Source organism: Lepisma saccharinum, chromosome 25 (genome assembly GCF_977018435.1).
Source record: "Lepisma saccharinum chromosome 25, izLepSacc3.1, whole genome shotgun sequence".
NCBI lineage: Eukaryota > Metazoa > Arthropoda > Insecta > Zygentoma > Lepismatidae > Lepisma > Lepisma saccharinum.
In genome coordinates, this window is record NC_139253.1 from 7491236 (window position 1) to 7513721 (window position 22486).

Consider the following 22486-nt stretch of genomic DNA (forward strand, 5'->3'; position numbering starts at 1 on the left):
AATATCCATAATGGATACTCTTTCAGTTGTATATAACAAATTTTTAATACATCCTTCGATTGTTGAATTATTACTGGGTTGCCATTACTTACTCCCCAACCCTCGTAACATTTAAAAAATAGAAAATGCAATAATATGCTAAAAACTCAGCATATACTGAGTTATATATATAATATATATATACACACACACACAGAGGATGTTCGCTTTATATCCGACCATTTTCGATTCGGTGCTGCCACCTGGCGGATCATGCTGGAACTATGGGTCTGCTGGCGGGAGCAGTGTTGTGTCTGACCTTGTAGGTGCGTGAGTGTTGGTAGTGAATGGTACCAAATGGCGCCGAAAACCAACCGGTATTGGGAGGGTTACGTAATGGCCCTTTTCCATGCTAAGTTTTCATAGGTACGCATTGTGAAACAGTGTCGGGAGAATGGGTTAACACTCGGGGTGACTACTGCGAAAGCTATTGTGGCCCGTTATATACAACAGGCTCTCCTTGCGAAACATTCACCCACGAAAACCACCAGGAGAAGGGCTGCAAGCAAAGTGTCACCCGTAGTGCTAAGGGGGATCCGTCGATTGGCGTGCCAAGAAAATCCCCCGACTCAACGTGATATGGCCCACATATTTCACCTCGCACCGTCAACTGTGAACAAAACAATTCGCAAGCGCCTCAGGTTGAACTGTGTGCGGAAGGCCCGTGTACACCACCTTCTACCGCGTCGCATTGCCGAACGTAACACGAACTGCAGAAAACTGCATGACAGTACCTGGCGGGTTCCAAATGGAAGAAAGTTGTCACAATGGATGAATCATATGTCCATCTTACTGCTGGTGGTCACATTCGAGCGATCATATACCGTGACATTGACGGCAAGGGGCGCAGCAACTTTGTTCGTCAGTGCAGGGAAAGTTTCCCTCGTGGCTTTATGGTTGTGACGGGATTCGGATATGAGGGTAAGTTGATGATACGCAAGGTGGACAAAAACGTGAATGTGAATGCCAGATACTTCCAAGACTCCATTCTGACAGCTATCTATCGTAGAGACATCCCACAATTGTATGGAATGGACGCGAACCAGGTGATGATCCATATGGACAAAGCTTCGAGTCATACCGCCAGAACATCACTACGTTTTTATCAGGAAATGGCAGAGGAATTAGGAATTCGTGTCATTCCGTTTGAAGACATTCCTGTGAAAAGCCCAGATGCCAGTGCAATGGATTTTTGCGCATTTGGACTGTTGAAACGACGTCTTCAACATCGCCGCCCGCGCACCCTGGATGGTCTATGGAAAGCTTGCAGGGAGGAGTGGGATAGAATTCCCATGCCTGTCCTGCGCCGGAGCTTGCTGCAATGGAAACTGCGATGCCGGGCGATAGTCCACAATGCTGGGGGTTCCAATAGAACATGATCGGTGGTGGCGGCGCGGTATCTCTTAAGGTGAGTGAGTACCCGTCAAAAATGGTCGGATATAAAGCGAACAACCTTACTGTATATACAAAATTTTCAAAATGCTCTTTCACAACAAAATTGCATGTTCATTTCACCAGTCCTGAATTGTAATGTATTAATAACAACACACGTAGGTTGTCAAAGCAAAGTGATTGTTGATTGTCTCTAATGAAGACATGAACTTTGAAAAGTCCCTTTCCATCTTTACCGACACTAGAAGAGCGTGCTTGAAGCCAACTACGTCACCAGCTTAAAAAAACTTCTGGTAATTCTCCAGTAGAAAAATTTTCCCCAGACAAAACATCAGTAATGGAACATGGCGTACTAAACCCTTCATGTTTGTTCAAAACCAGAATCATTTTCTTGGCTACTTCTTTCCTAGAACCAAAGTCCAGGTAAGAAACACATGGGTTGCTTCTTAAGATTGATTGATTTGCTTTATTTTACTTCGCTTTTGTGCCACTTTTATTCTAATTTGCGAAGTTGGGGATGACTGATAATATGATGCAATTGATGAAGGGACACAAACAAACATCCTTGCCTAGGCCGGGGATCGAACACGGGACCCCTGACGTCGTAGCGCTATGTGCTAACCACTCCGCCACAGGGTCCGGTGGTTGTTTCTTGAGAAAATCATAACAACACTAACAAATGCCCCTTCTCTCGTGAAAAAAATTGAAACAAAATAAAATGTAATAATTACCTAAAATGACATGAAATACCCTAAAAAATTGAATATCCTGCAAAAACGACAAAAATTCAAAAAAAAATTTCCCGCAAAAATATTTTGTTTGGTTAGTAATATTAACAAATGTAAATTATATTAAAGAGGAAATAAAAAGTAGGCTTAATTCAGGAAATGCATGTTACTTTCCTATTCATAAACTTTTGTCTTCTAGTTTAATATCTAAGAAACTAAAAGTTAAAATATACAAAACAGTAATTTTGCCTGTAGTATTATATGGGTGTGAAACTTGGTCCCTTACATTGAAAGAGGAACATAAATTGAGAGTATTTGAAAATAAGATCCTCAGGAAAATATTTGGACCTAAAAGGGATGAGGAGACAGGTGAGTGGAGAAGGTTACATAATTTGTATTCATGTCCAGATATTATTAGAATTAAGAAGACTTAGGTGGGCAGGCCATGTGGCACGAATGGGAGAGGAAAGAGGAGTTTACAGGATTCTTGTTGGGATGGTAAGAGACCTGTAGGAGGGCCAAGATGAATATGGAGGGACAAAGTTGAGATGGACCTAAAGGAAATCGGTAGGGATGGAAAAGAGTATATAGATCTTGCTCAGGATAGAGACAGATGGAAGATCTGTGTTGCTGCAGTCATGAACCTTCGGCTTTAAGAAGGCTAGAGAGTTAGTTAGTTAGTTAGTTCCTTTTGTTATGAAACGTACGAACATCTAACTGAGCTGGGTTTCCCACAGAAAATATTATAACGCATGGCCATCCCAGTCTTACTAATTATGCTGGCAGTTGTTGCATTCAGCATTTAATAAATGTTTCTGTGATTATACGATAACTATTTCTCAGTTACAAAATGTTATTTATCTTTTGCAGGCGACTAAAATTCTCTGCGACAATGTCTATGGCAGTGGGAAGCGGACGTGATCTAATGCATCGCATAGATAATGTCAGTACAATAACTGGAAGTACTACCACAGACCAGTAAGTATTCTTGTATCAAGTTTCTCTACATTTCCTATTAAAATAGCATTGACTGATTGACTTGCCAGTAAAGTTTCCAGGTTCGAACCCCGCCTGGACTATGTACAGGCCGGGATTTACATATGCGAAGGCAAGGGGCCAATATGCAATTTCAGTTATATCTTTTGGGTGTAGTTGTGGAAGTTATTACCGGCTCGATCAGGAGTCGAACCCGGGTCTCTGGCATAACTTGCCATTGCTCTACCAACAGAGCTACCGAGTCAGCCCTGGTTTTGTCCGATATTTCGCTTCCACTGTTTTACCCGTGTCTAATTGTCCCGTAGTATACCTGATTCTTTCTTCCTTCCTCGAAACCCCTCCCCCCCCCTCTCTCTCTCTCTGTCTCTATCACACACACAATCAGCCAGCCACCGCAACGAAGTGGTTAGCACAGCGCGCTACGACGCCAGGAGTCACGAGTTCGAATCCCGGCGTTGGCATGGAAATTCATTGTGAGTGACCTTCATCAATTTCATTATATCATCACTTAGCATCATCGTCGCGATTAGCCAAAAGTGGCAAACTTGGGAAGGAAAATACACTAAATCATTCAATCAAAACACACACACAAAGACACAGACAAGAGAGGGAAAAGAAGACAAGCAGAGAGAGAGGCAGATAGAGAGATTGAGAGAGAGAAGCTGTCTCTTTCTCTCTCCTAATTCTCTCTTTCTCTTCGTCTTTCACTTCTACTTTTCGTTCTTGCTTTCTTGGAAGCGAAAGGGAAAGGCAAAGGAATGAGAGGGCAGCTGGAAAAGCAGATTCTTACACCACCCTTGTTGTACAGTCATTGACATTACTGGATTGTAACGATTCAATTTACTTTCAATGAGATTGCGACAACACAGAAATGTCCGTGACTGTACAGCTTAAGCTGTATATACCAAGTATTTAGGAGTTCCTCCCAAATTTTAAAATCGCAATTTTCATCTCCTGAAATATGACATCCTTACACAGCATTTCAAGTTGGCATTAAATATCGTATCTTTACAGAAGCGGCTCCTTCAGCGGAAGCAGTGTGTTGCGAGAACAGTACTGCTGCTTTCATCGAAGAACAAAGATAGAGAAGATCTTGATAATTCTGGTATCAGTTCTTATCTTCCTCCTCTTTATCTTTCTCATACTTTACATCGTGGAAGCCTCTGATGAAAAGAGTGAGTAACAACTACTTATATCCTTATCGTTATCAGTTATAATCCGCAAAGGTGTGCCCTAACTCTTATCATGTATTTAGGAAGTTGATGAGCGGTAACATCAATGTATGCACACAAAGCTAAAAAAGGTAAAAAAAGCTTCTATCCCCAACTTCTCCCTTCTTTCTACTTGTCCTCCTAACACTGCGGCCTGGTGGCAGTGTTGCCAGTATACTGATATCTGAAATCTGTGAAGCAGGGCCCCGCATAACGTGTGAGAAGGGGAGAAAGTGAGTGGTAGAGTGTTGCAGGGAGAGAGAGGATTTCGTTCGAGTGCCAAATAGTTCGTACGGACAACGCTAGATAGCGTACGGCTTTGGCTTTGAGTTGCTGTTTTAAGTCCACTTTAGCACAGTAAGGCTAATCGGGACTGGACCTACAGTTTAAAGTGGAATCCGAACCACTTGTGCCTCCACAGGGTATCGAACCCGAAGATAGCGTACGGAATCGAGAGCTTCTTTGCTCGAGCGAATAACGCTGGAACAGGCGAAACAAGCGGTATACGCTCGAAGCCCAGCAGTACACTTATAACTGTAGTTTGTCTCTGGTAGTGGGCCCTCATATATGGATCGTGAAGTTAAAGAAGCTATGAAATTGAAACTTAAGTAAACATAGTCAGTATCTCCATGTTAAAATGTAGTTTAGTCTATCTTACCAATACAGTGATATATGAAACGATGATTGTGGGCTGAAACTGCCAGGACGGATATTTTCCATAACGATTATTGTCACATTGAAATGATATTCCATTGCAAACGCTCGCGCATGGGGGACTCAGACGAGTGAGCGAAAGTGGCTCCATGCAATACTCTAGTGAGTGGGCCGAGTAAAGCAGTGCGCACTGCTGCAAACGGCACCCACGTTTTATCCTCTCACGCGTTCATTGGTCGAGCACTCTCGAATCACTATTTGCGCAGAGGACTTGGGTTTTGTGCGCTTGCACAAATCGAGGAACAATAATGCCTTCTTATTTGACCCTTTTCAATGTTGTAATCTCTACACCTTGAGTGTTATCTACGTGTGTTTGAATACACAACAATCAATACAGTAGTGTGCAAAATTATCAGTGCGTAGTAGTCAACCTTGATGTATAGTCTGTGGATTTAGTAATACACAGAAATAGAAGATGAAATCTTGATTCACAGAGGAGAAGTGTTTAAATACGTCACAAAGATATAGCTTTCATCATATCCTGTGCATACAGAGACATAGACAACATATTGAGCAGATTACTTTTAACTGGTTAAAGATAAGTAGACTTTCAACACTGCACTTCTCGCGAAATTCTAGCCTGATTTAATATATCGCTTCAGCCTATACTTATTTAAACGTTTTGAGCTGAATCCAACAATATGGCGGACGCCCGCTTGAGACACACAAATATGGTTCCACCTCAACCTAATCTGTTTATATGACCAGTTGTACCCAGCATAACTCTTTTACATTATAAACTCACCTTGTAGATATTTTTGATTGGTTGATTTTTATAGTGTGGACACGTCAGCGCTTTTTTCCCGTCACGTAATACTTGGGAAAAGACCCTTAATTGTAGATCTTTATTGTCACAAGTAATAACGTATTATAATAGCTATGCACATTGAAGTTTATATTAATTAAAATAAAAACAAAGGAGCATTATCATATTATAGCAGAAACTGGTAACATTTATAAATAAAAAAAATCCTTTAAAAATAAAACTACTATACCTTGGTGCAACCTATCTTGACAGTGACGTCAGCTGGGACCGCACTGCAACTTGATGTATCACTCCGCGCCCAGCATGAAAAATGTTCTACGTCACATTTGCTTCTCCGAGTCCGCAGAGAAAGCACACAGGAGAAGCGGAACGTTCTTGCGTGCAGCTGATCTTCATGCGGAGAAATGTGAATGCTTGACGCTAACGAAATACGAACACGAAAAGACAAACAAATTACAAAGTTAAAAATATTATTTGGACTGAGAAAGTAACGGAGTTTTAATGTTTTGAAAACATGTAGTAAACGAAGTACTGACATAAAGTAAACATTGTTTTTACGAGTCTCTCACGAATGCCACTCTTGATGTAATTTTTTCTCAAAGCATTGTTTGGTACAGTATCATTGCGAACAGAATTATACGGATTATCCATGACAATTACGCTATTTAGTTGCAGTTTGTGTAGAATGTCGACGAACCACGTCACAAAGTCTTTTCTCGAACGAAGCAACAATACAATACGCTGCAACGTGCTTCAAGTAAGGAACTATATTTTTGTGCTCAAGTCTCGCGAGCTTGCCGTTTGAAGGCGCGTTGCCATCCCGTATTCATTATCTAAATCCAAATCAGTTTCGTACAGTGTATTATGCTTATGTATGGTGCACATTTTAATGGTTATTTATTATACGTTATTATATTCTGCAAGAATCCTGGCATTGTGACACTTTGAAATTCCTTCCCTTGTATCTTAATCTATTGAATTTCATTCCCTTGTTTTTCTTTTTTACGAGTGCAGACAGTGAAAGTATGAACGCTGTAAGTTTGCAATGCTGCTACGACGTCACTGTCAAGTTAGGTTGCACCTGAGTATGTGAGAATATGATAAGGTGATAGGAAATAAGGTGATACGGTTTAACGTACGAGGTAACAAAGCAGAATAGGCACAAGAATAAGAATAGAAAGAAAACTAAAAAAGAAAAAGACAGAACATGATTGAGAAGAAAGGAAAGAAGTTGAATATAAAAAATGATGATGAAGTACAAGAAGGAGTAAGTTGAGAATGAAAAAGGAGAGGAGAATGTAAAATGCGAAATTTACTCTAACATTTTTTTTCTGAAAAATTCAATCTACCCATCCTTTATCTGCAAATTCGCCCGTGAGCCTTATCTTTACAGTGGCAGACATAGGAAGGAAGATTTTATATTGCAATAACAGTAGATAAGCTTTTACAGCTTTAGATACGAGAAAATGGCAAGAATCAGGGTTATCAGTTGTTCCGGAGTTTAAGGGACAGTCCCTTATTTAAGCAATATGTCACGTGTCCCGTGAGAATCTTTTCCGGGACGTCAATTGTCCCGTATGTGAAAATTACATTTTCTTGGTTGTAGTCATGTTTATCAGTGTCTATACGACGCACGCTTTTAGAAGCGATATCGGGTGGGGCCACGCAGAGGGTGTGCGTGGCGATCAACCAATGGCAGGAGTGCAACGTTGTACAGTTAGGAGACTGCGGCGCGGAAGTTAAAAGCCGTGTTCTGTATTTTTCTTGCGCGCAAGAAGTTTTTATAAAACACGTCACTTTAAGGTTCATCATAAGATGGAGAAAGACATTTTGAACCTGACTGGCCAAGTCCTATGAATTTCCGTCGCCTACAGCCGGAGTTATCGTTCCTTGAAGAAACAAGGGAAACAAACAACACCTTTCATTTCCTTCAGCCTGTTTTTTTTCGTTGCCACCGTGTCGACGCAGCTGAGTTGTTGTGTCTAGGGAAAACTGTGGGTGTTAAATTCGCCTCGATATAAACAATGACCCTTCATTGTTCTGGGCGTTCTCGAACATTGAAAGTCTGGGTCAGTTTGAGTTCAGCGTTTTCGTAGCAAGGCCGGTGTAAAATTATTCGCTTATCGTTCACTCGTGCGCCACAAAGAGCAGTTTGTGAAATACAACCCTTTCGTGCAATAGTGGTGTTCGGTCTGTTCTTTTTATTTTAAATAATGTCACTCTCAAAACCTAGCACCAGTAGTACAGGCACCAAGGGTTCAAAATCTAATCATTAACCTCCAGGAGAGTGACTCGGAAATGAGTGACATGGAGACCGAGGAAGACGACGAGAGCGGTGATGAATAAATACCTTCAAGCTTCTTTCAGGTATGGGTTTCTCGTATATGCTACAGTGATATGATATTATAATCCTGTGTAGAAATATTCACTATATTATTTCACTGTACTCATATATACCGTGCATGCATTATCAAAAACAATGGACACATCGCGAATTTTGCTGTCCTTCCCTTGCGCTAGCAGTTAGTTTGGCAACAGCGCAGTAGCACTGGCTGGGTATTGGCCGAACTCATGTTCCTTCTAAAAGCGTGCGCCGTATAGATCAGTACATTGTGGGGCAGAAATTAATGTCAGTTCCGCTTCCTCGCCTGCTTATGACCGCTACCTCCCATGCACTCTTTCTACTTTCTTCCCAGAGAGCGTGATGCGTGGGTGCTATGTAAGTTCTGTTCAACGTGTTAAGCGATGAGTGGAAAACGTAAAGCAAAATTTTCTGATAGAAAGACTGTGTATATTTCGCAAGTCGCAGTTGGAGGAAGAAGATTTTCACCAGTCGTCGAAGGATAGTGGTGATTAATATAGCAGGCTGCAAACACTGCAAAAATGGAGCACAACAATCACAAAGCACCTTTTGTATCTAGATCTAGAGCATTTATTAGTACACACAGAAAAGTAAATGCATCATCTGAAACAAGAAATGCATAAAGATGAAGCTCACACCAAATGTTTAAGTGCATCATGGAGAAAGATGCATAAAAATGAATCAAGTAATGCATTAAAATACAACTCAACATAGAAAGAAATATTAACTTGCATCATATGATGCACTTTTGCTTTAACTTTGGAAATTATACTAAAAAAAATGCATCAAACTGTCAACCTGACATTTGACAAAGGCCAAAAAAACACACTTTAGTGCATCGATACGTTTCTGGTTCATCAAATATATTTCGAAAAGAAAGAACTACTCTGAAGATGAATAGTTGGGCAGAAGTGCATATTAAATGTATTCTTGCAATTTTCTTCCTTAGTCGTCAACATGTGGTTGCGATTTTACCCCATAATTTTATCTTGACAGCCGTAAGGGTTTATCCTAAATAATAAATGATCTATTACATACGTAAAAACTGTATTCCTAAGATTTCTTATTTGTATATACATTAAACTATGAAATTCTTCCATATCTACATTGTTTTTGTAAATATATAATTGTATGAAATTTCTTCCATATGTACATTGCTTTTGTAGGTGTATAATTCTATGAAATTTCTTACATATCTACATTGTTTTTGTAGACGTATAATTGTATGAAATTTCTTCCATATCTACATTGTTTTGTAGGTGTATAATTGTATGAAATTTCTTCCAAATCTACATTGCTTTGTAGATGTATAATTGTATGAAATCTTCCATATCTACACTGTTTTTGCAGATGTATAATTGCATGAAATTTCATCAATATGTACATTGTTTTTGTAGAGAATAATTGTATAAAATTTCTTCCATTTCTACATTGCTCTTGTAGCTGCATAATTGTATGAAATTTCTTTCAGATCTACATTGTTTTTGTAGATGTACAATTGTATGATCTACATGTATTTCCATTGTTACTGGAAAGGGAAAACGTATTGTACTAATTCGAATGTTATTATCTTTTAGCAAATAGATCGCGCCATAGATTTTTTGGAAGATTTTTTCTTCCTCACACATTATCGGAACAAACAGAAAATGGTCCCGAACAATGTGGCCCGCATTGTTACAGCAAAGAAGAGTCAGGTAAGAATTAATATCATTATAATTTGAAAATGTGTTGTGCTAACCAGTGCATCACTATTGCTCTTGTAAAGCTTTCTGTATTCAACCATTGAAAGAACCTGTAGGTTCGGTATTCTATAAATAACCTTACATTTTGTAATTCGTATTGTTGTGCAACGTTAACGTTTTCTGATATTTTCTACTGAATATTTGACACACATTTTACCGCCAATTTTCATTATTTTAATTATAATTTGATTGTGTGTGTTCAGTTTTCCAATTTTCAACTCAAATGCACAATGTTAAGGCGAAAATTAGAACGTTGAGCACAATCAAATAATAATTTAAAAATTGCAAAATTGATTTGATTTGGTATTCGTTATTAGGCGTCACTTCTATGCCACTTTTGGCTAATCACGACGATGAGGATGAGTGATGATGTAATAAAATTGATGGATGGACTTTCACAAAGTACACCAATGTTCAGACCTGGATTCGAACCCGGGGCCTTTAAATGTGAACAAATATCAACTTCAAGTTGTTAGAAACTTTTAATGTTGCACAACAATACAAATAATGAAATATTAAGTCCTGTTATTCATACTGGGTTCCATACTGCTTTAATATTGTACTAGCTATACACAGGGTTAGCATAAAAGAAATAGACACTTTCAAAGTTTTACAGAAAGAAGAGTTTTAATAATAGGGCTGAAATACTTACATGGTTTGAAGAGTACGTCCTGACGTTTACATTGGTAAGTTACAAGTGTTCTGTATGTGAGCATTTGGTAACACGACAGATATCAATGCGATAGTCCAGTTGTCCCAAAACACGACTTTTCCCCTTGCACAGACAATCAGTTTCCTCAAATGTTTTGGTTGTTTGCCGTACCATGTTCTAAAATGGCGCTGCACGATTGTAACAGAATTTGTTTTTGGAAATTCAATCACGCAGAAAGCCTTCTCCACCTGGCTAGCGGCGATACTGCTCGAGTTACGTCAAGGGTCCTGACGTCACGAAGACAAACTGAAAGCGGAGGTCGCAAAGTTTAAGACTTTCTCTATACAAGAGTATTAAGGCTCGGCTGGACCTTTGGCATGCAAATGGGCGAATTTTTTCAATTTTTCCTCTCCATTCGAAAAACTTCTTGGATATTTCAAAATATGAAACATTACATCAGCTTAGAATTCCTTCTAGAGCATTGACGTGAATTTTCATGTAGTTTTCTTTCATTGTTGTCTAGATATTATCAATAGTTTTGTGATTTCATAAGTGTATTAAACTGTTGATAATATCTAGACAACAATGAAAGAAAACTACACGAAAATTCACGTCAATGCTCTAGAACAGGGGTTTCCAACTGGCGGCCCGCGGGCCGCATGCGGCCCCCGTTGCCTTTTTCTGCGGCCCGCGAAGCCAGTTTGCAAAATACATTAATTTTATTTATTTTTATTAAAATACGTTCTTTTTTTACTGAAGGAACGGATGCTCTGTGAAGAAAGACACAGGTAGAATTGATTTTGCAGTCAATAATGATAAATAGAAGAATCTAAAGTGACGTAACTTTCTCTTCACACCATGCATTCCATCCCTTCGCTATGTGGAATGAACTCGCCTGCTTCCGCGAAGGCTTCACTCTTTGTGTTCAGAAACAAACTGCAGAGAGGCGCTATAGAGGTCTGTTTTACTACGCACGAAGTACGAAGACATTTCCAGTGTTCCAACTCGGATTGTACTGTGACTGATTGTTAAAGTTTGTGCAAATATCGAAATGAGCAATATCTCCAAAAAACGTAAGATTGAAAATTAAAATAGCTTCTCTCCAACTTGAATTGCGTGATTTGCAAGGCGATGTGTTCCTTCAAACTAGGCAAGAAAAGGGGCCAGAGTTTTTCAAATACCTTTCAAAAGAACGCTTTCCAAACCTTCGTAGTTTTGGGCAAAGAATGACATCGATGTTCAGCAGCACATACACGTGTGAAAGTGTTTTTTCTTCAATGAAGTTCATCAAGAACCGCTACAGAAGCAGACTGGCAGATTCTTCACTGCTTCACCTTCTGAGACTTTCAAATACAGAAATTCAAATACAACTTTAATAAAAGAAGCAGATCGGGCTCAATTTTCACATTGAACACTTACTATGAGGGATTCTTATTTGTATGGTGTGTCTTTAATTTCTCTCAATTCATCAATAAGTATTGGGTTTTCGTGAAATAAATTGTAATTATACAATTTTGATTTGTAATTCCATTGTTTTATTGCCTCATTTTAGAAATTTGGGTCATGCGAAAGTACTACATTTTCAGTTCAGTACTTACAATTTTTGTAATTTTTAGTCCCCCCCCCCCAAAAAAAAATGCGGCCCGCCTATCAACTGCTGGATAAAATTTTGGCCCTCGGACCTTTAGAAGTTGGAAACCACTGCTCTAGAAGGAATTCTAAGCTGATGTAATGTTTCATATTTTGAAATTTATTAGACGGTACGTACGCAGATCCTCGTGCAGTGGTTACACGTTCAACTAGTTCTCGTGACTTTGTTACCAAGTGATAGTGTAGTGAACAGATATTGTATAGGAACAAATACCGCGTGGGTTAATAGAACAGTGATACGTATACCTTCACCCGGGTAGCCGGCCCGAACGGCCATGGATACCGACATGGACACAATAGAACAACTTTCATCGACAACCAAGACTAACCACATAACACCCTCTCAGATAAGTGCGGACAAAAACACCCAAAAACGCCACCGGGATGAAACGGAGGAATCGAACCAGCCAGACAAAGTTCCCCGCGGAGACCCTATTTCTGAAAATCAACCCATTCTTCCCGAATACTGGTACGACAAAGACATTCCGGGACCATATATGTCGTCCTCCTGGACGGCATTGAGGAAAACGCGAGAAGGCTTGCCGCAGGTAGCGTCGGAAACATTATCACGAAAAAAATGTGACCTTGAACTTGGTAAGCCCGACCCTGTGGCCGAGTGGTTAGCATATCGCGCTGCGACGCCAAGGGTCCCGGGTTCGAATCCCGGTCGGGCTTGGTTGTTTGTGAACGTCCCTTCATCAATTTCATCATTTCATCACTCATCCCCATCTTCGCAAATTAGCCAAGAGGCACAAAACGCGAAGTAAAATAAACTAAATCAATCACTCAATCAATCATTGAACTTGGTAGAACAACGTGATATCAAGCGGGTCCGGGTAACATTCAAAAACAGCAAGGGCTGATAATAGTTTCATGCTGCAGACTGCTTTGCATCGGGAAATGCTGGTTCAATCGCGGGTGCCACTTTCATTAGTTCAAAGGGAGGGTCTGGTATTTGGTATCGAACATGATATGGACCTCTCCGATGGCGCAGTGGTAGCGTCGCCGCCTTGTAATCAAGGGGTTCGATACCCGGTGGAGGCACATATAGTGGTTCGGATCCCACTTTAAGCTGTAGGTCCAGTCCCGATTAGCCTTCCTGTGCATAAAGTGGACTTAAAACACCAACTCAACCAACCAACCAACGAACATGATACCTCCGAACAAGACGTATTGGACGGTATAGAAAGCCCCATCAGGGTTCTTACAGTCAAACGCTTGCCAAAAAACTTAGAGAAGCATAAAAGTGGGGAAAGAAGACTATAGAATACAAAAATATTTTGAGGCAGTCACGTTTTATTGTACGCTACATATAATATAAAATGAATATTTGCGGGTGAATTTTTAAATATTGTCACATTTTTCTCCTCTCTTGTTGAGAGGTGTTCATTTTAAATCAACCTCCTTCACCATAGGGCCTGCCCTCCTTCACCCGCAAAAGTATTCCGGAGTGTGAGGATGTCACCATCCGGATGGTGAACACCTCTGGATTATAGATCGACTCCTGTGTCCCATTTAATCTTAAACATTTAAGATTTATTATAATTTAATGTATATTGGTGTCATTCTTAGATGGACAAGTTTGCATACAAACACATAACACATTCTACTCTAACTGTAAAATTTAACGTGACGGTAACTGTAAAATAATTACTTTTTGAGCAAAGTTATTTTACAGTCATGGCTACTTCTGGATTGTAACAATCCCTTTGACTTCCAATGAATTGTTACAAACTAGTCATGTCCGTGACTGTACTTGTTACTCAGTTACTTGTTACTCAGTTACTTTGGCATATGATTGTGTGTGTTTGAAGGGCTATATAGGTAATACGATATAATTCTACACACTGTCTCTTAAATCTGAGAAGTAAGGCCGCATATAACGACATAGAAGGGGAGAAAGCGAGCGGCCGGAGCAAGGTAGTGCGCGCTGCTGCAATCGGCTAGAATTAGCAGCCGCATTTTCTCCTCCAAGCACTCACATCCCCTCCCACGTGTTCATTGGTCGAACTCTCTCAAGACACTACTTCCGCAGAGACTTGTTTTCATTCGCTTGCTCCATACATTCCCGAGACAGAATGTAAATTATATATACACACACCCACACACACACCCACACACACACACCCACACACACACAAAGCCCCTGAAAGATATACAAATATCAGTGTAATAAAGCAATTCAGAAACATGTAATAAAGCATACACGAAGTGAACGAGAAACTTGCAAGTATTTTTTGTTTTGAAGTTACGCTGGCATCTATTGTATCAATTTTGGTGCGATTCATTACATGGATAATAAACCTATTCGAGCAAGGCCTCATCTCCAGGAAAATTTCAACTTGGGGCAAGCCCCGTCATCTATTAACCTGTTGGGTGAGATAAGTCAAGGCAAATGGATAATAAACCTTTTCCTGCTCCTTCAAACATAGGCAATAGGTCGGTAAGTGAACTACCGCATTTAATTACACTATCATTTGAAATCTTTCACGGACTTTGTAGTTGAATTTTACTAACAATCGCAAATTGAGATTAAATGAATCGTGAGAACGCGATATTCAGCGAACACAAGACTTCATCTAAAGAGCGAAACAATCAATTACAATGCTTTCTCTTGCATGTTCTTACGAACGGAACGCTCATTATGTAGAAGGTGCTGCCATCTGTACATTAAAAGTACAACTAATATTACTGCCATGTTCTTGATGCTAAGAACAATCATAGGCGCGCGCACGGGGAGAGGGGGGCAAGAGAGGGCAGTTACCCCCTCTAATACTCTCACTTAGAATTTACATTCTTATTAACGTTATTAAACAATATTATGCTCTTTAAAAAATTAAGTATTTTTCAAGCAGACGAAAGTTCCAAGTAGCTACGGAGAGGAGACATTCAACTATCCAACTTCGTTCTTTCGCAAATTTCTTCTTATTAACACACCCACACACTTTTTTCGTTAGTTGTATTACCTCAGTGTGTTTACAGAATAAACTGCCCATACATTGGAAATCAGTAACGTGCCACGAAAATTTGAAATCTTCTAATACAGTGGTTTTTGGCGGGTCCGAACCCACTTTATATACGGCCTGTTCTGTTCTATACTTATCAATACAATAAAACAGTAAGATTAAATGAGGTTTTCATTTCTCCGATCGAAATTTCATCAAGACTTTCACCCCATAATCAGACGGTCTGCGCAAGCCTATGAGAACAATGTTTCCCGCCTTGATATCTTAGCAAACACGCTGTTTACAGCGTCTCCCATGTTACAGATTCAGTCCATATTAACTTTCGATCTTTTTCAGCAACCAAAACGTTGGAATCTGTGAATTTAAGCACCGATCCATGTCATGACTTCTATCAATATGCTTGTCGGTCATGGAGCAATGGATCCAATCTGCTACAGCTGAGAGAACAAAATCTTCGCATCATCACAGGTAAATTTTACGCAGGGAAAATGCATCAATTGATACACAGTGCGTGTAATTGTTGCTTTCTTGGTTCTTTGCTGATCAAAACTTCTGGTACGATGAATTTTTAATGCATCAACGCAAAATGAAGCAAGACATAAGTGTATCCAGCGGGGACAGGAGGGGCACTTGCCCTGTTCTGGAAAAGGAGTGGCAAGAAATTCATTTGGTTCATTTCTTTTACTTCGGATAGTAAAATAAATATTACTACTGTCTTTTGAAATTATTCAAACTAAAGCCACTATTCCCAAGTATATATTCCTTGTTTCACTGGAAAAGCTTTGTTTAGCACTTCTTGGAAAGTCTGGGTACGCCCATGCACTGTGCTGCTTTTTTATTCTTGTATCAACATATAATGGATTTTATTGCATTTATACGTTTCATTGCATCATTAGTTCATATCACTTGATTATTTTCGATACATTTTTCTGTTATTTTTGTGAATTAGTTTCTACAGTACATAAGACACAAGCGTATACGTTGAAATACTAAATCTCTATCTACCTTGACTAAATATATGTTGTGCCTTACACAATATATATAAAACATTATTTGCTTTATCCCCCTAAGAAAGATAATATTATTCTAAGCACCGTATAAACTAATTACGTTTAATGAATTTAAAATAATCTACATCTTTAAAAAGAGAAATTGTGAAATTCATTATTTATTTTTTGAGTCGATATGCATTTTACTGCATGTGCAATGGATGATACATTCAGATATTGCTTGAGGCGACATCTTGTATACGCTTTTTACGTCATTAACATATTTACTTTCCTCTCTTACGTTTCGATTTGCTCAATTTGTGGTGATAAAAGATAGAGAATGATAATCGATATATTACTTAAGAATAACGAAAAAAAAAGAATTGTATTAAAGGACCGGTCTATGCATACGAGCATACAGGCAGTTATTTATTTCCAATTCGGCCACTGTGCAAAACTAGGTTTCATTTTGAATTACTGCTGGGTTAATTTTTAAAAATTGACTTTATCCTTGGGCGAGATTCAGCAAATGCAGTGTTTATGGCTTGACTTATGCAAATTCCTTGACTTAATATTGGTAATTCTTCAATTTTGAGATCTAAAGTTCAGTATTTTGCTTTCAGATATCCTCAGCAGAAATGGAACGGACGATTGGCAGCCCTTTACAATGACGAAGGCGCTTTACAGTTCTTGCATAAGTACTAGTGAGTCAACGGTTTCATCTTTCATATGTCGCGAAATGTGAAGAAAAAGCTTTACAAATTAGCAAAGGTTGCCACTATGTTCCTCTTAATCAGTGTGCCTAGAGTGAACGAGTTGTATCTTTGCGGGTGAACCTTAACCACGACTGGCTGCGCAGTAGCAAAGGGAGGAGCTACCGGCTGCCTTAGCCAATGGGTGTCATTCTCCTTTAACTTTGTAAGAGCTGTCGACCACTCAACGGCGAGTAGGTAGCATCTACGGACTTTTGTCTGCGCGAATTAGTCAAGGTCACCCGCAGAGATACAGCTCGCCAACTGTAAGTGTATATTTTTCTCACAATACTCTTTCCTCTTATTCCTTGCTTTCGATATTTTCCCTCACCCTTAGTTCTTTCTTGTTCATTCTCTCTCCATGTGTATATTTTCATAGTTTCCTATTATCCTCCTTCTTTTATCTTTCTCATTATCTCTTTCGTCTTTTCCTCTTCGTCATTATTTATATTTTTCTTAATGCCTCTCTCATTTATCTGTTTTGCTTCCTCGCTTTCTATCTCTCTCTTTCTCTCTCTCTCTGCCTTTCTATCTCCCCCTCCATCTCTTCCCCTCTCTATATCTCCCCATATTTTTTTTTATTGATTTAAGAGAACAGTTATTCGAAAGATTGATTGATTTGCTTCATTTTACATCGCCTTTTGTGCCTGGTTAATTTGCGAAGATGGGGATGAGTGATGATATGATGAAATTGATGAATAGACACTCACAAAAGTAAATAAAGTATACTACTTCTGAACTATGCAACACATACAATTGAAAAAAATATTCGTCTATTAATGGTGCAGTCATCAAAGATTTCCCTGCCGAAAAGTATGCAGCCTTGTGGATTAAAGAAGGGCATAGCCGGATGCCGTGGCGGAGTGGTTAGCACATCGCGCTACGACGCCAGGGGTCCCGGGTTCGAATCCCGGCCTGGGTATGGATGTTTGTAAGTGTCCATTCATCAATTTAATCACATCATCACTCATCCCCATCTTCGCAATTAGCTAAAAGTAGCACAAGCAAATCAACACCATTCTGCAACTGATCAGCCTCACCGAGTCGAGACTGTTTTCCACTTAAATCCTCCTGGCATATGATTCTGATATTTGAGCCTCCCTGATGGCGCAGTGGTAGCGTCGTCGCCTTGTAATCAAGGGGTCCCGGGTTCGATACCCGGTGGAGGCACAAGTCGTTCGGATTCCACTTTAAACTGTAGGTTCAGTCCCGATTAGCCTTACTGTGCATAAAGTGGACTAAAACACCAAATCAACCATGATTCTGATATTTGACATGTATTAGAGTGTTCACAAGAAACTTGTAGGTAGTTTAGGTTGACTTTGAACTTGGCAATAGAAATTTGGTCAAGTTTTCGCCGTTACTAGTTCGATAACTTTTACGTGTATTAGTTTGGACTTTCTTAGATTGTACAAGGTGTTCCTAAGTTACATTTAAATGATATCATAACATTTAATGACCTAATTTGGAATCAACGCTCAGATACTTAGAACCACAAGGCAACAGTTTAGTTTACTGAATTTGCAGTTTAGTTTACTGAATTTGCAGTTTAGATTACTGAATTTGCAGTTTAGTTTACTGAATTTGCAGTTTAGATTACTGAATTTGCAGTTTAGTTTACTGAATTTGCAGTTTAGATTACTGAATTTGCAGTTTAGTTTACTGAATTTGCAGTTTAGATTACTGAATTTGCAGTTTAGATTACTGAATTTGCAGTTTAGATTACTGAATTTGCAGTTTAGTTTACTGAATTTGCAGTTTAGTTTACTGAATTTGCAGTTTAGATTACTGAATTTGCAGTTTAGTTTACTGTATTTGCAGTTTAGTTTACTGAATTTGCAGTTTAGTTTACTGAATTTGCATATCTAAAATTACATAAACATAACCCTTGGCTCTACAGCCCTGGAAGTACTTTGGCTTGTCTCCCTCCCACAATCCTACCTAGAGGTGTGGAGATCTTCAACCTGTAATGGGGTGACGTGGGTTCAGCAGGTCGAACCCTCAGCCGTTGTAGAAGATTTCTAAGACCGGGCTACGCTACTCACGCGTAGCTCCCCAATGGTGGGTGGCCACCGGTCCTGTACACTGACCGAGAACCCAGGCGGACTCGAACCCATGCCATTCCGCAGTCGAAGCCCAAAGCACAGCGCCTAGACCGCACGACCACGGAGGAGTACACCTACAAATACATAGTTTCCGAAATAAAATCACAAATACTTCACTGAGTGGGTATCCCCCCCCCCCAAGGCAGAAAGTTTAATTCACACATTGGTACCAGCCTACCTCTGTGGCGGAGTGGTTAGCCCTCAGCGCGATACAATGCCAGGGGTTCCGGGTTCGAATCGCGGCCTGTGCCTTCATCATATCATCACTCATCCTCTCAATTAGTCAAGAGTGGGAGAAAAGCGAAGTAAAATAAACCAAACCAATCAGTCATAGGCGCCGACTCCATGGGGCTTGGGGGTGCTCGAGCCCCCCCAATGTTAACGATGTTGGGGCAGAGCGCCCCAAATAATTTTGCTTAAGAGGATCTAATGTATTATTTTGCTTCTCTTGTAAAGTTTACTCTGAATTGTGCCACATTAACTTAACTTTAAATACACATTTTGAAATGTTCCAGACCATCAACTTGGGGGGGGGGGGGCTGAGACCGCTAAACCATCAACTATTGGGGGGGGGCTATGTCCAGAGACAGCAAAACACATGACTTATTACTATGTACTATGTACATAATTATGAGTATTATTAATTTTTTTACTAAAAAGAGTTTCAAAAGACGATGTGCATGATCTAGGGGAGTGGATAGGACGTTCGGGCTACAAATGGCTCGAAGATGACATTCAGAACTAGATCATTGATGTATTAGGGAGATCTGTTTTGCGCTCCGTGGTAGCAGTTATTATAAGACTGGAATATTTTGCTATTATGGTCGACGAAACTTGTGACATATCCATCCGTGGACAATTAATATTCTGCATTCGAACTGTGAATAACAATTTTGGTATTTTTGAGGAATTCATGGGCTTTTATGAGATTCCGAACAATAAGACCAAAACTTAAAAAGGGAGAGAGTGAGTCATTCATTAATTTATTTCAGTGATCAGAGCCCCCAATAATGTTGACAAGTCGGTGCCCCTGCAATCAGTCAAACACCAGCGCCATTGGTTCGCCACCTTCAATTGAAATGTTGGAGTTAGCATATGTTTCCTTCTACTCTCTCTGCTTTACGTAGCAATAGAGGTGTTCATTTTGTGCGTTGCTATTGCTTATGGACAAATCGCCTAAGAATAATAAATTGAAATTCCTAACTTCTCACATTTACACTATAAACCTTTTCCGAGCAGGCCTCATCTCCAGGAAGATATCAACTCGGGGCAAGCCCTGGCACCTAACGACCTGTTCGGTGAGATGAGTCAAGGCAAGTATACTATAAACCTTATCTTACTCCCACAAAAATAGGCAATAGTTGGGCTGGATAGTTCGATGAACTAACCGATCTCTATGCACCTTCCTCGTTCTGTACACCTATAACTTTCTAACACAACCATCAATAAACGAGATAAGCAAAGAAAATTTTCGAACTTAGTTATGGCGAAGTAGGAAAACATTTGGCTCATACCTATTTATAAACCAGTACAAATAACAGCTTAGAAGAATTTTGAAATAATTGAATACGTTTGTCACATCCGAGATGATGTGAAGTGAAATAGAGAATTAATTAGTGCCATCTATGAATTGGTTTTGAAAATTGCATTTGTTTCAGAGTCCACTAGACAAATAGATGAACTAACCAGCTTGCTTGAAAGCCTTCGAAGGAACACATGGCATGAGATGTTGGCTGCTGCTATCCGTGGACTTGGTCTCAAGGCATTGTTATCCGTCACAGCCGGCCCGGATGAAATTAATAATACTAATAACATCATATACGTAAGTTTTTCACGGTAAATTTCCCATATCCGGAAAACGGCTGAAATTTGCTAGTTAATTTAATTTTAATATTCGTACTTACGTATTCTGCATTGAGAAACATTGCTGAAGGTGGCATTTCGTTTATTTCACAGAAATAAGCTCTATTTGCCACATATGGAGTAAGTTTTCTTCGTTTCTTTTTCCCTTCGGTAACACGCTAAATGGCGGTCACAGTTTCACTACCGTAGTCGGCATGCAGTGTTTCCACCCCGACTCCACCCAAAAATACCTACGTAGCCCCACAAACCATTGACGTGTAGCCCCACGAACCATTCATACAAAGCCCCATGAACCATTTCCGGTAAGGTTAGGTTAGGTTGGGTCACGTTTAGGTTAGAATAGTTAAGAATTGGTTTAGAAAAAAATGCTTAGCCCCACACACCATTCTCGCATAGCCCCACGAACCATTGACACATAGCCCCACGAACCATTGACACATAGCCCCACAAACCATTTGCGGAAACGTACCTTCTTCAGTTACAAAAACACGTGTTTGGAAACACTGACCGGGATTGACCGGGATTACGTCATCACACACAGGCAACATCCGGCTGGAAGGAAATGGATGTAACAGCTTTCGTGCATGGGTCACACATTTATATCGAAAAATACATGATTTAACGGCAACATTCAATGAACGAAGCGAGAAAACACTTCCCCGAACTTCCACAACTATAAAGAAACTGCATTCGGTAAGTAATTTCTCCTGTAAATTTGAAGAAATCCGTTTTTCGGATATGGGAAATTTACCGTTTTCACCAGAAACTAAGATGGTGAGTAATCGTGAGTCACTCAACGCGCTGTGTGCGTGTTGTGTACCCATGCTGGTCCAGTCGACAGAGCCACACGTGGATACGATCTCGGTGATGATGTCCGTCCGCCTTTGCTCCCTAAATACTCATTTATTAGAGGCTGGGTGAACCCCGGAACGGCTCTATACAGCGACGTGTTAAAAAATAAACTCTTCATGTTTTATTTCCTTACGTATTATCCAATTCCACTCATTCATGTTCAACACGGCAGACAAACACAAGCATCTACGTCTTACCCGGGAATCGAACACGGGACTCGTAGAGCGTTGCGCTAACGACTTCGCCACGGTAGTCAAGATCGACTTTACCGCCACGGGTCTATTCATACTGTTCGGTATTCTTAAAAAATGTTTAAAAGTTAAAATGCATTGCTTGTGTGTGAATTGTGTTTCGCCATTTTGTGTAATACTTAAATCCAAGGTTGTTGAAGGTCCATGGATTTTAAATAAATTCAATTCCGGTCCAGGAGAGAAAATCAGCAGGCGTAAATGGGTTCTGGACCGAAATGAACCTTTTTATCCGTAAAGTATTTTAATTCGGTCCAGGAGCCTTCTTTCCAGATCAATTTAATTACGGTCCAGGAACCTTTTTTTCAAAGAAACAATACGCAACTTGGACCGAATTTAAATTGTGCGAGAAAATAGGTTTCGGTCCTGCAACGGAACCCAATAAAACCCATTAGAATTTATGGGTTCATGGACGTTTAACAACCCTGCTTAAATCACTTTAATTTTTTAAAATTCTCT

General features: G+C 39.8%; 1 protein-coding gene across 1 annotated transcript in view; it reads left to right on the forward strand.

The window, feature by feature from the left end:
- The window catches only part of LOC145978592 (neprilysin-1-like), a 48977-nt gene that overhangs the window by 1117 nt on the left and 25374 nt on the right, over positions 1-22486 (forward strand). Inside the window, exons 2-7 of the mRNA XM_083111300.1 lie at positions 3030-3137; positions 4170-4330; positions 9786-9902; positions 15555-15686; positions 16831-16911; positions 20723-20886. Of these exons, the coding sequence (XP_082967426.1) occupies positions 3052-3137; positions 4170-4330; positions 9786-9902; positions 15555-15686; positions 16831-16911; positions 20723-20886 (741 nt within the window). The 5' untranslated portion in view covers positions 3030-3051. The remainder of the gene's footprint in view (positions 1-3029; positions 3138-4169; positions 4331-9785; positions 9903-15554; positions 15687-16830; positions 16912-20722; positions 20887-22486) is intronic.